At 45.1% G+C, this 13,293-nt stretch overlaps 1 protein-coding gene and 1 long non-coding RNA gene across 2 annotated transcripts; both read right to left on the bottom strand.

Moving 5' to 3' along the window:
- Nucleotides 1-5,008: 5,008 nt before the first annotated feature.
- Nucleotides 5,009-6,027, bottom strand: LOC120639221. Its single transcript, XR_005661328.1, has 2 exons — nt 5,872-6,027; nt 5,009-5,787 (listed from the first exon to the last, which is right to left on the bottom strand). It is a non-coding gene; the product is annotated as an uncharacterized LOC120639221 (long non-coding RNA).
- Nucleotides 6,028-6,303: 276 nt separating this feature from the next.
- Nucleotides 6,304-7,842, bottom strand: LOC120713475 (auxin-responsive protein IAA1-like). The gene is made up of 3 exons (XM_039999431.1): nt 7,648-7,842; nt 7,326-7,559; nt 6,304-6,354 (listed from the first exon to the last, which is right to left on the bottom strand). Exons 1-3 carry the CDS (start codon nt 7,840-7,842, stop codon nt 6,304-6,306), a joined length of 480 nt encoding a protein of 159 aa, XP_039855365.1.
- Nucleotides 7,843-13,293: the final 5,451 nt, after the last annotated feature.

Consider the following 13,293-nt stretch of genomic DNA (forward strand, 5'->3'; position numbering starts at 1 on the left):
ATATTACCTTCAGACCGCAGATTGCCGCATCGTCAATTGCAGAATTTGTTGTCTGAGCTGCAGAGTTTGCCATGGTTCAGATCTGCTGGCTTAGGTTTTGGTTGATTTTGCGGATTCTGGTTCGAACTTCGGATGCTGGCAAGTTTTTGCTCAAATTTATGGAGCAGGATTCTCGAATTACGCTCGGGTTTGGAGTGTTTAGTTCGAATTGGATTCAGAAGTGGAGGTGGTGTTCTGTTCTTATACGAGTTACTTCCAATTTTGAATTCTGTCGGCTCTTGGACATTAGTAAAGCCTGATGCGATGCCATCGGCTTTTTTGGGAATAATCCAAACAGACGAGATGAAAAGAAAGGACTTCATTAAAAATTGGATTTTTACAAGCGAGAAGCTGATTTGACAAAGGATAATTCCTTCGTCTTTACAGTCTTAATTCTACTCTACCACCTACACCTACTGCTCGTAGGTACCTAGTACCTACGGCGTTTGGGGCTTCGGGCCGGCGCATCCCCGTCGTCGCTGTCGTCGTCATCGTCGTCGTCGTCGTCGTCGTCGCTGGCGCTGTCGAAGGCGCTGCTACCAGCCGCCGCCGCTGCCGCTCTCTTCCTCGCTGTTCTCCTTGGAGGACCCGAGGAACCGGAAGGACTTTCCGCCCATCAGTTCGTCCTTGGAGGAGGAGCCGATCTCCTCTTCCGAGGAGGAATCGGCTCCATCCGAGGAGGAGTCTTCTTCGTCGCTGCTCTCCAACTCCTCCTGGAACAGGAGTTGGAGGTCTTCTCCTTCGGTCTCGGGCTCGTCGTCTTCAGAGACGATCCCGAAATCGAACTCCTCTGCATCCCAATGCAGAGGAGCCAGCGTCTCGTGTGCCGCCGCCGGGTTGTGCTCCGGCGTCGGCTCCCGACTCTATGGAATGGAGTCGAGGGAGGAGGCAGAAAGGTCCGAAGAAGAAGGGGAAGAAGGAGAGGAAGAAGAAGAATGGCCGATGGTGTTGGAGCCGGAAGAGGAGGAGATCACCATGGCTACTGGCTGCTGGAGGATTGGGGTTTTCTGTGCTACTTGGCTTTGGAGGAAGATGAATTTGTCGTGAAGAGAGCCGATTCAGGGTGAGATTAATTAGTAAAAAGATGGAAGACGGATGGGTAGTTTCACATTCTACGAGGAGCCAGTTGCAGAGACGTTGCGTCTTCCTTGGTGGTTGCAGCAGTTTTTAATGAGCATTAACGCGAAGATGAAGCGACGGAGTGGTTTTGGAATTATCATTGCCAAAACCAGGGGGGCATGTGTTATCGCCATAAATTAACTGGGTTAATTAATGGGCCACGAGTGAGCTGGGCTTAATGAAGAGATTGAAGAAGGCTTACGAATCGGCTCCTGCGCGAGCATTTGGGCCATGTGGGCCATGTATCCTTAGATTTAGTTCATATTGAGTTAGAGATAGAGTCCGATATGGACACATTAGTTTAGATTGTTTCCCAAGTCTCCGGACTATAAATATGTACCTTATGGTATTCGTAAAAAGAAGAACGTCATCACATCTCGCAAACAACAACTCTCGGCGCATCGCCACCCCTAATCTTAGGGTTTCATCCAAGTAAGCGCCATACTGCCCTGATCGCTTCTCGCGATCAGGGCAGTGTTGTTCTTGCTTTTACCTTGGTATTACTCGTACTGAAGCGTTTTTCATGGCGAGTAGTACTAGTTATCTCGATGTTCGTAGCATGGCCTTTAGTAGATTCATTATGCTTTTGTTGCTTACCATCTACAAATATCATGTTGTCTCTGTGCAGTCATGTTTCAATCTTATGCTAATTCTTGTTGCATAGAATTAGTTGCATGGAGGCAACACCTTGCTTCTCTTCTATCCAGTAGATCCAATCTGTTATGGTTTGTTCTTATTTTATAAGGATTAGCTCATATCTGCTAGGTTAGGCCCTGCAAACGGATTGGATGTTCCGGTGATGTAAATGATGCTTTATCTTAGCCTTGATAGGGATTGTTCCGGGAATCGGCTCTTGCTAGTTCTTAGGCCTCTGTTTTCGGTTATGGTTTAGTTATCTGTTATGTTCGCTAGGCCTAGTTACGCGTAGGAAGTTCCGATCTAGCAGTGAGGCTTTTACCGTCGTGGATCGAGTCAGCTAGATTTAATTGAAGCAAGTTTTTCCATAATTATTTGCTTTATTCATCAATATCCGGATAGATGCAGATCCAATCTGACACCGGGACCCGATCGGCTCTTTAAAGCTGATGCAAGAGTCGTCCCGGGGAGCCGACCACGGCCCGGATTTATGTTTCCACGTGTTTGTGTATGAAGGCAAATCGTTGCAAGCACGTTCGCACCTTCCTGGTCGGGTATAGGTCAGGTGGCACGCCTTACATTCTCCGGAATCCTCGGCGTGTGCTAGATTGTGGGCCGTTGACGAGGAAGCAGTGCCTGCCAGCGCCCCAGCGACCTCCCGGCTCTTCGTGTTGCCTGTCTCTACTCGCCGGTGGGTTTTGACCGATAACACACTTACTTCCAGCATAACAAATTAAAGGTATCAAAAACTATAATTCATCGGTACCACACTGTTGTCCTCTTGTTTTATCGAAGTTATGAAAAACTTCCATGGGTGTACTGGCACTGTTATATAATAAATTTATCCAATTTTCTTGTACAATAAATAAAAAGGTACAACTTATTTCTAGCATGACAAATTAAATATATCAAAATCCATTATTCATAGGTACCACACTGTTCTCCTCGCCCTTTCTCATGCATTTATTTTAATATACACTATGGTACTACACAGTATACAACAGTATACACTATGGTACCACACAGTATACCACAGTATACACTATTGTACCACACAGTACCACATATTCATTCATAGGTACCAAAAAAGAGTTTCAGGTAGCTTGAAATGCACTTAATTACAACAGACATAATTCATCTTCATGCTACATGAAACACCCAAAATTTTACGTGCTAACATATTAACATCAATAAAAATATAAATATAAATTCTTCCATGTATATCATATATTGTGCAAAAATCACTCTAATTTACATTCTGCTGGTTGAGAATATTCTACAAAAATCACTCTAATTTTCGTTAGTATGTAACGTGACCAAACCGAACATTTTGAGCAGAAGAGATAAAAGAAATTCTCAACACAAAGAGATAAAAGAAATCAAAATGAGATCAAGCAAACAAAAATCTTCTTTGCTGCCTCTGTTCGGGCCTCCTTTTTCCCAGTTGCTTGTGCTCATGCGGACGACGAAATCAGCAACCATCTCTTGCGCAAGCCACTGGAGCTCCTCCCAGGACTGCTGCACGGCGGCCTCGTCGTGCTTTTGGATGCAAGGAGTCAACTCACCTGGGGACTCCTTGCGGTGGCAGCCACAGGCGGCGCAGCGGAGCGCGTCAGCGGAGCCTGTATTGTTTTTGGATTTTTAAATTATTGGTGTTGCGATAACCAGTATTGTTTTTGGATTGTGCCGATCTATTTACTATATTCACAATTTGGGTGAACGTTTTTTTTTCCAATGAGCTCTCAGCGGATGGTGCTCGGCGAGAAAAGTTTTGTCTTGATCACATGGTGGGTATATGCTTCCTTGTCCATGTGTGTGTATTTGAATTGGTCTTGTGGAATTTGTTGGGCAAAGACTAAAAGCGACAATTTTTGCCGCAATTATTTCTTGGTGTCCTGGGAAGCTATCTCCTAGTTAGAATTCGTCTCGCGATTTCAAGAAGCCATCACACATACTAATCTAGCATCTTTTCCCTTGAGCATCTCCTATCACTTTTTTGGGTGAAAAATTGTTTTGCGCAAATATCATCGAGTAGCAAAATGTAGGTTAGATTGATTGGCAGCAACCCGTCTATGTATAGTGAGAATTTTTATATTTGTTCTTACTGTCAAGAACTTCTCGATTTTCTGGAATTATGAACACTCAAAAATGTGTTCAAACCTATGTGTACAAAGTAACGAGCAGCAATTTTCTATATTGAGGAGTACACCATGGTACTTTCATTTCATTAAATATCATAGCACTGTTGTTTCAACACCAAAGAGTATTTGTACAACTGAGTACATAGTGGTGTGTTTGTTCAACACCAAAGAGTATTGGTACAGCTGAGTATCTAGTGGTACTTGGATCTGATGAATATTATTAATCGGTTATCCTTGGTCGCAGTTAGCATTTTAAGATGGTGTACCAATATGTTCAAAACAATTTTTTTGTCTATTATTAGTAGTGATTGATATATTCAAAGAAGATCAATGCAATAAAAAACTTGTGACTTGGCGAATTCATGTGTCGTCTCCCATTGTATGGCATAGGGGTACCTTTAACGAGGTACAAGGATTTTATTAAACAAGGTACCTTAAACGAGGTACAAGGATTTTATTAAATTTGAATATAAAGAATTAAATGGATCAATCATATCTAATATTAGACAACAACAAAACATAGGGGTACACTGCCCAAAAATATTTAAAATAGTTAGATTGCACATAAATTTAAAGGCGCTAATTGAAAAAGAAAAGATTCAAATAGGAGTACGTCAAATGTGATTAGGGCGGCGGCCATGGCCATGGCATAATCATGTGCAATGTGATTAGGGCTGTGGTACATGTATATCATTTTTTTTTGAAATTTAGTTTTGTGTTATATTGGCATTTTTAAATAATCTAATATACTAAGGATGACTTGGTGTCTGGCATTTTTATCAGGCAGCAAGGATCTGAACCCATCCAAATGACATTAAGCGAAATCCTATTCTGGAAAGAAAAGGGTCATTGTACTCATTGGTACCAACATGATTTTTACATTCAAATTTCAAAAAAGAAATATTCTCCATAACCACACACCAATAAAATAAAATATTTTTATTTATAATCATCTTTTCTCTTATACAGTACAATAAATTAACAGAAACCTAAAATCAAATCATAACCACACTAATCAGGAACCACAATGCTCATTGGTACCACAGTGTTTTTTAAATGTATATCGTGGTACCTTAAACAATATACACTACTAGCAACAGACTCTATTATTTGAACATGCAGGTACACCATTAAAAAGATTTAAAATAGTTCACTGATATAACACAATAAAACATATTACATGTATCAAAACACACAACACTTAGCCAACAGTAAAAGAAAAGAAATGATAGAATTTGTTTGCATCAATTCATGCATAACTCTCTCCCTCCCCATTCGGCAAGAACAACAGCCAGCAACTCTCCTCCGTTACAACAGCTCCTCGTTTCCCAATAAAACAAAAAGCAAATCAAGAACAAAAAAAAAGGATGGAGAGGCATGAACAATAAGGGTGGCATGGAGACCTGGAGGCCGATAGCTTCTAACAGGGCATGGTGAAAGTTGAGGTGGAACAGGAAGTCCAGGTGGGGGCCGCGGTCGCCCTCGCTGCCGCACGCTGCTCCGCCACGGCACGAAGCTCCGACGGCCACAGTCGCTGTGGGTAGCCAGCGCGCAGCGGTCGGCGAGGCCTTCACCCTCCTCCGTCACTTGTACTACCTCTGCCTGAACTGAGAAGCTGTTGAGATGGACAAATTGAATCGAATATATGTATGAGCGCTACAGAAACAAGGATCTAACATCCAGAACATCTAGGTTGAACATCCAAAAAACATAGCAGAACAAGACTACAGTGCATCAATATCCAGAATCGGCAACAACCAGAATCGTCATCATCAGCAAAAGATTCATCAATGGGTGCAAAGACAAGCTGGGCACATGCACCAGCTGCATTTTCATCCACACCGCTGCACAACTGCCAAAGAACATACAATCCTGTGATGCCAATGCAATAGCATAACTGAAACTAATCAAAGGCTAATGGTGTCTGAAAATATACCTGCAGAAGATATGAAACTGAAAAAGTATTTTTTTGCCAGAAAAAGAACACATGCAGTAGTACACATGCATATTATGAAAATGAATAGACAAATAGGTAAACTGCCAGGGTTCTGCAAACTACCATCTACCAGCTTTCAAATTCGTTAAACATCCATGCTAGGTCATTTCGTTGAAACCTGAATCAAATAGGAGACATTAGGACACATTTGAATATCATACCAAGATAACAAGCAATATGAAAAAAAAAGAATTTACTGCATTCAGCTTAAACAAAAGGTAAACAGGAAGCTATGACTAATTCGGATTTGTTACTGTGTTCCATTGACTTGACTTGAGAAATTAAAAACAGTCCATTGACTTGAGAAACTAAAATAGCATGTTATTGTGTTTTGCTTATGCCTGATTCGGAAAAAGATTACACCACGATCTGTTACAAAATAGCATGAACATCATAGTAACCATCAACATTTAGCAATCCAACCTGCAGTATCAGTATGTCAAGAACTCAAGATAAGATAAGTTGTTCAGTGCCCTTAAGCTATTTGTAGCACCAGATATCTAGTTTGAGGGGGGAAATTTGTTGTTTCAAATGGTTATACAGAGTACTGAAAGTACTGCAAAGCTACTTGGCGCAATCTAATTTCAAAAAGTAGTTCATTTCAGGACTCCGAAGAAATTCTCAAACCAAAGCCACCACGATAATTTGATGATCAATTCAAGATCATAAGCATTGATCATACACTAGAAACTATAGTATTCTCAATCACGAACTGCAGTGGTAATAATCGACGAATTAGGGAACGTAGGAGTACAGGTTGAAGGAGCTCACTTCCAGGGGACGTCGCCGATGAGCATCCAGTCGCCGTCCGTGTCCTCAGGGGCGGGGCCAGTGGAAGCGAAACTGCCCCCCCCCCCCCCCCCTTGCGTAGAGCAAAATTTTAAGGCCCGTGTATTGCTCGCTTCCAGCCCACTGTAAGTCTTATATGATCAGCCCAAGGTCAAAACTAAGGAGCAAGCCCATCATCAGGCCACCTGTACTCAATAGTTCACCATCCAACTAGTTCCTAGCAAGCTCACGGAGCCGGACAGCCCAAAGCAGCAGCAACGCACGGATGCCAGTAGCTGAGGGCCAAGGAGGTGGCGTTGTCTGGCCTATGTGCTGCCCCGGCCACGGTGCTCTCGCTGGCTCACAACTCGGTATTACTGTAGCACCGCTAGGCAAATCGGCCCCCCCTCGTTTTACTTCACCATCCGCCACTGCGTATCCTTGTACGTGGGCACGTACCCCGTCCCGTTCACTGCGTCCACCTGCGTCCTCTCTTCCTCTCATCGTCGGCGAACTCCCCTGCGCGCCGTCCAGGCAAAGCACCCTCATCAGCTGGAACGCTCAACCAAACAGAGCAAAGTGCTGCTGCGGTAACCAGAAGCTGGCGAGGCAGGGGGGGTACTCACTGATGTTGAAATGGGAGAAGAGCTTGTCCTGGAGCGCGCGCCGAGGACCAAGTCGTAGCCGGCGTAGGCCTCGAGGTCCACCTTCCGCAGGTAGGGCGCGCCGTCAACGACCACCTTGACGAACTTTGCGGCCTGCTTGGCCTTGCTGGAGCCCGCGGGACCCCACCTCCTCCGCCAAGGGCAGCCGACGTCGTTGGAGCTGCTGTGCTTGGCCTGGCCGCCGTCGTCGCAACGCTGGATCCATCCTCGCCAGTGCCGCATCTGGGGCCCGGTAGGCAAGCGCCGCCGGCCACGGCCAGCGCCGGACCCGCCACGCCATCACCGGATCCACCCTTGTCAGTGCTGGATCTGGATCCGTGAGGCCAGACCGCGGCGCCGGGACGCCACGCTGGGTCGGTGCAGCGGGGCGAGAGAGGTCCCGGCACGCGGCGGCCACCTCGGCGAGCGCGAGCTCGAGCAGCCCGGCGTCGTCGTCGGCGAAGAGGCGGCGCACACCCGGCCTCGGCGCGGAGGCCATGGCAAGCGCCGGAATTTGCCACGCCGTCGCAGGATCCACCCTTGCCGGCGCTGGATCTGGACCCCTGGGCAAGACCGCGGCGCAGAGGCCGCCGTGCCATCTTGTACCCCGGACTGCGAGTCATCAGAGTTCGAAACCCGCTATTCGTTCACGGGAAGACGGTATGAGCCGCGTGCGAGCGCTCACCTGTCGTCGACGGCGGCGGGCCCCGGCTACGGCGACGGCCGCCGGTCGTCGGTCGCCGCTTCCACGCACCGCCGCGCCTTGTCCTTGCGCCGGGCCTGGATCGCCTTTGCCACCTCTGCATGCGCGACAGCATCAGAATATCAGTGGGGGAACGGATTAGCTCGCGTCTCCTCCAGAATGGAGGAATCGGGCCACGAGGAAGAGGGATCCACGAAAGGAGGGATGGCACGCACCTTGCAAGGTGACAGCAGCACGTCCTGGGGCTCGATGAGCTTCACCTTGGTGATCCTAGCTCCTCCTCTTCCGCCGCCGCTGGGATCAGTCTTGGACACGCGGAGGACCACGACCTGACGTAGTGCCCGGGGTTGCCGCGCATCACCTCGCCCGCCTTGGCCGGCCCGTGCAGCCGCTCCACCTTGCCGCCGGGGTGCTGGATCACCACGGTCGCTCCCTCCACTGCGAACTTCTAGGTACGGTTGCCGGCGGCGCACCCACCGGTAGTCCGCCGTTGCTCATCCCGCTGGCCTGTTTTCACCGAGAGAGGTGGATCTGGATCTGGTTTTCTAAATGCGAACCATGCCGTCCACACCATATATAGATCCGTTGGACGCCATGTCAGCTGTACATCTCGGGACATGTGTATACATATGTATACAGGATACAAAAAGTGCATACATTTTGCAGGTTTGTTGCAGGTAGAGAACACATCCCGATACACAAATAGAGGGTCCAGATAACACCTATCATGCTACCATGGTGTATATTATCTTGGTTCCGCCCGGCACCCCTAACTGCCAGCGGGATTCAGCGCCACAATTGATGAAGGCCATATGCTCGCTACTATACCAGGTGAGTTCAATCACCCACGTCTCTTTTTTTCTGTCCGCATGGTGCCTATTCCCACATTTTTTAGATGCAATCCATTGAGATACAACCACGGTTTCTCCCTCATCCATTAGTCCCATGGATCATAAGAACCTCGTTTCCACAATCTCTCTCCCCACACCGTAAACATCTTATAGCCAAACTATCTGATCACTCCTAAATGGTAAAACAACGCCATTTGACACAGAATTAGTGTAAAATTTTACGGTTTTCATATTACTGCCCTAGCATATCATTCCTCGGCTAGTTTATTTTCCTCAAATTTGGCAAGGGGAAACCAGAATATGTAATTATCACTACTACAAAAAGAATTTGTAGGAGCAGGTAAAAAACCATTTTTAAGGCGGCGTAAAAATTCTGAGTAGTATTTTGTTCATATTCAAGTAGTATTTTCACACTTCTAAGTAGTATTTTTTATAAATTAGAGTAGTATTTTTTTCCTACTCAAGTAGTATTTTCCTTAATTTTGAGAAGTATTTTGATAATTTCAAGTAGTATTTTTAAAATATAGAGTCGCAATTTTATGCTTCTCATAACTTGTGAATTATTTGGACTTTAGATCATGTTGCCGCATGACGACACCACCACTTCTTCTTTTTTTTTCTTTTTTTCTTTTTTTGCTGGTAACGACACCACCACTTTAGAAGTCACACCATCACATCGCAGCAAAATCACAGAGCACAAACGCGCAAGCACCCTTCAATATCATAATGGGTACGCCGATCGCACTGATTCCTCACAATCAAAATCTGACCCTTTTTGTACAGGTGCATAGCAAGCAGCACTTCTTGTGGCGTCCAACAATGACAATCGTATGGTGACACCAAGGGCAGCCCTATTCACAAAGGAGAAGCACTATGTAAGTTCATTGCGATTCACTCTTGAGTGTAGTACTCATATCACCCATCTATAATAAACAGAAGTTTGGTTTTTACTCATGAGCCATGTACATGAGTCTGCCAAAGAAAAAGGATTAGGAATCACAGATAGACAACGAACCTAATTCCATGGCAATTGCACTTGTTAGTATTTTTTACGGCAGCCACTCATACTTTTTTACTTCAACCTCATATGTGCTTCAACCTCACTAGTTAGTATTTTTTACGGCAGCCACTCATACTTTTTTTACGGCAGCCACTCAACCTCACTTGTTAGTATTTTGTATTTAGAATAGTATTTTTATTCATATCCAGGTAGTAATTTCACAATTTAGAGTAGTATGTGCTTCTAGTATTAGATAAGCCCCAAGCTACAAGGATTCAAGGGTAGTTGCATGCATGGGTGATTACTTCTTTGATTATTACTCCTCTTAATTTTAAAGAATTTTATGAAGTATTTTTTGTATTTAGAGTAGTATTTTTATTCATATTCAGGCATTAATTTCACAATTTAGAGTAATTTCACAGTGACTTGATCAGTGCCTTCCTCCATGCACACAATCAGCCATGTCGGATAGTAAGATCGACCACAAGCATCTCAGCGCGGCATGCTATGAGCACTTTATGAGGGACCAGCCACCATACCCACCAGATGTTAAGACACTTCAGGACCTTAGTGCATTTCTTCGATACAAGTCACTGTGCCTCATCGATGGCGAGGAACCTGACCCCGATGTTGTGGACAACAACGCATTCGTGGGGCAGCTATCACATGTTAGTCATTCTTCTCTATTCCTACTTTTTTTTTACTATCCACCGGATGCATATATCAATAATAGACTTTTGCTTTTCCATCGTCTCCTAATTTCTTGGGCAGGAGGCGACGAGGCGGACGATGACGATGAGGTCACCAGCACCATGTATTGAGAGATTGAGCAGGCTGATGCTGACAACGAGATAAACAGCAATATAAATTGAGCTCGTGACACATTTGCATCTGGGACACACTCGCAAGTTTTAGGATTCCAGTGCGTCGCACAAAGGCACTCGTCTGATTGTATTGCACGCAACTCACGTGCATACCATTCTACTATTTTACTGAAATAAAAATTGATGTCTTTCCATAGCATAAGTTCTCGTAGCTGCAACACCCTGAGGAACCACATTGTGTTTTACAGCTAACTGGAATCGCTGGATGCAAGTATTATCTTCCTTTCACTACGCTAAGACCATCGAATCACTACTTTTTACTTCCGTGCGCTCTAATTTATACTCCGGCGGTATACATGCAAGGCGGCCCATAATACACACATGTCGCCAACAAAAGAATACCTGTAACCTAGATTTTTTACTTTCACATATTCGAATTTATACTCCATCAGCACAATTACATCATATTCAGAAAGCAATGAACCGCTCATGGTGCCCTTTTTCCTACGTTGAAAGGATCTTAAGATGCCTAGAGGGGGGTGAATAGGCAATCTGCAATTTAAAATACTTAACAAAAATGTCAGACACAGACTAGCCCGGATACTCCGGGTATATGCCCGGATACTCCGGGTTTGGTGGTCCGGAGTATCCGGAGCTATATCCGGAGTCTCCGGGTTTGAACGACCTGAAATGAAACTGCAAGAAGCTCTGATAGAAAAGTAGATCGAGCTAGAGAATGAGTACCAGGGGTTCTTTAAGGTTGATATCCAACAAACAAAGTTCACTAGAAACTCGTGAGTGAGTAGATCGAGCTCAAACCCTAGAAATGAAGTCTCACAAGCAAAGGGCAATGAAATCAAGTAAACTAACACGAAGGAGACAAGGATTTGTTTCCCGAAGTTCACACCCGAAGGTGCTACGTCTCCGTTGAGGAAGGATTCGAGAGACGGTGCTCAAGAACCCCTATGCTCCTCTTCCAAGGGCGAGATCACCTCTCAAGCCCAAGGTTACTTACTATGGATTCCTCGACGAGGAATGGAGATTACAAACTTCTTGTGGAGCTCACAATCTTGGTTGAGCAATCACAAGCACGCCTAGCCGTCTAGGAGCACAAGGCTCCAAGAGTAACAAACTTGAATCCGCGGGCTTGACCAAAACCAAGTGCTCAAGAGATGGAAATGAGGCTCACTAGCACTAATCCTTGCTTTTGCTTGCTTCTCACTCAATCCCTCAAGGGAATCACTCAAGAATGGAGAAGGGAGAGTGAGAGAGCTCTTTTTGGCTTAGGTTTGAGTTCAGCTCGTCAAAGTGGCAAGAGTGGAGGCTGAAAGGGTATGGAGGGGGTATATATACTCTTCAGCCTCAAAAGAGCCGTTGGGCGAAGGGGTACCCGGAGACTCCGGGTATATGCCCGGAGACTCCGGGAAACCCTAGTTTTTCAGACTTTGAACAGAGCCCGGACACTCCGGGCAACGGGGTCCGGAGTATCCGGCCCTCTACCCGGAGTATCCGGGTATGGCAGGGGAAAAACTCCGGTTTTTGCTCCTTTGAGATGTTTTGTGGCTCACAAGTGTTTGTCTAGGTTCTCTTGAGCACTAGTTTCAAATCAAAGCCCTTGAATCAAGTCCCTCTGGATAGTACGGCGTTCCTATACTCAAAATTCAAAATATAAAATCTAATTCCATGAGTATCCTTTGAACTCTGCTTTTTCATTTCCTTTTTGAGGGGTCGTACATCCTCACTTGATTCACCTATACAAACTCACCACCTACACACACGCTCAATTACACAATTAAATGCACATGTGTTTTATCATTAACACCAAAACCCACTTAGGGGACTAGATCACTTTCAATCTCCCCCTTTTTGGTGATTGATGACAACCCATATGTAACTCATTTGATAATCATAAAGCGATAAACAACTAGCATATAAGAGCTCCCCCTTAATGTATGCCATGAACTTTGAATTTCAAATTTGACTTGATATGTCAACAATCTTGGCATATATATCAAGAGAACTACAAAAGCTCTTATATGTTTTACAGTGGGGTGAACAAGTGAGTGTAAAGACAAGTGTGATGCATACGACATGTTATCCACTCAATAAAATGTGTATCTGTCAGCTGGACCCGGAGACTCCGGGTATAGGTTCGGAGACTCCGGATAAGGAATCCGGAGAATCCGGCCTGTATCCCGGAGTATCCGGCCCTTCTGAACTAGAACACAGAAAAATAGCAGTCAGTGAGCTCAAACAAGACACATACTAGCAGAAATTTCTAAGAATAAACTCAAGTTCGATAGCTAAACACAGAGTAGCACACAATACAAGTTTCTCACACCACATAGTCCTTACAAAGGATCAAGGAAGTTCGAAAAGCGACATGAGTTCGAAACAAAGGGATACAAGGGCAACACATGCCCAAATGAGTACATAAATGGATGTCCAAATGAGTACATAAATGGCCTTTCACTCCCTCTTTGTCATCAAGTGCCAAAAAGGGAATGAAAAGAAGCATGAAGTTCATCTACTCATCATCTTCATCTTGAGCGGCATCCTCGGAGGTATCCTC

This window comes from Panicum virgatum, chromosome 6K (genome assembly GCF_016808335.1).
Source record: "Panicum virgatum strain AP13 chromosome 6K, P.virgatum_v5, whole genome shotgun sequence".
Classification (NCBI taxonomy): Eukaryota; Viridiplantae; Streptophyta; class Magnoliopsida; order Poales; family Poaceae; genus Panicum; species Panicum virgatum.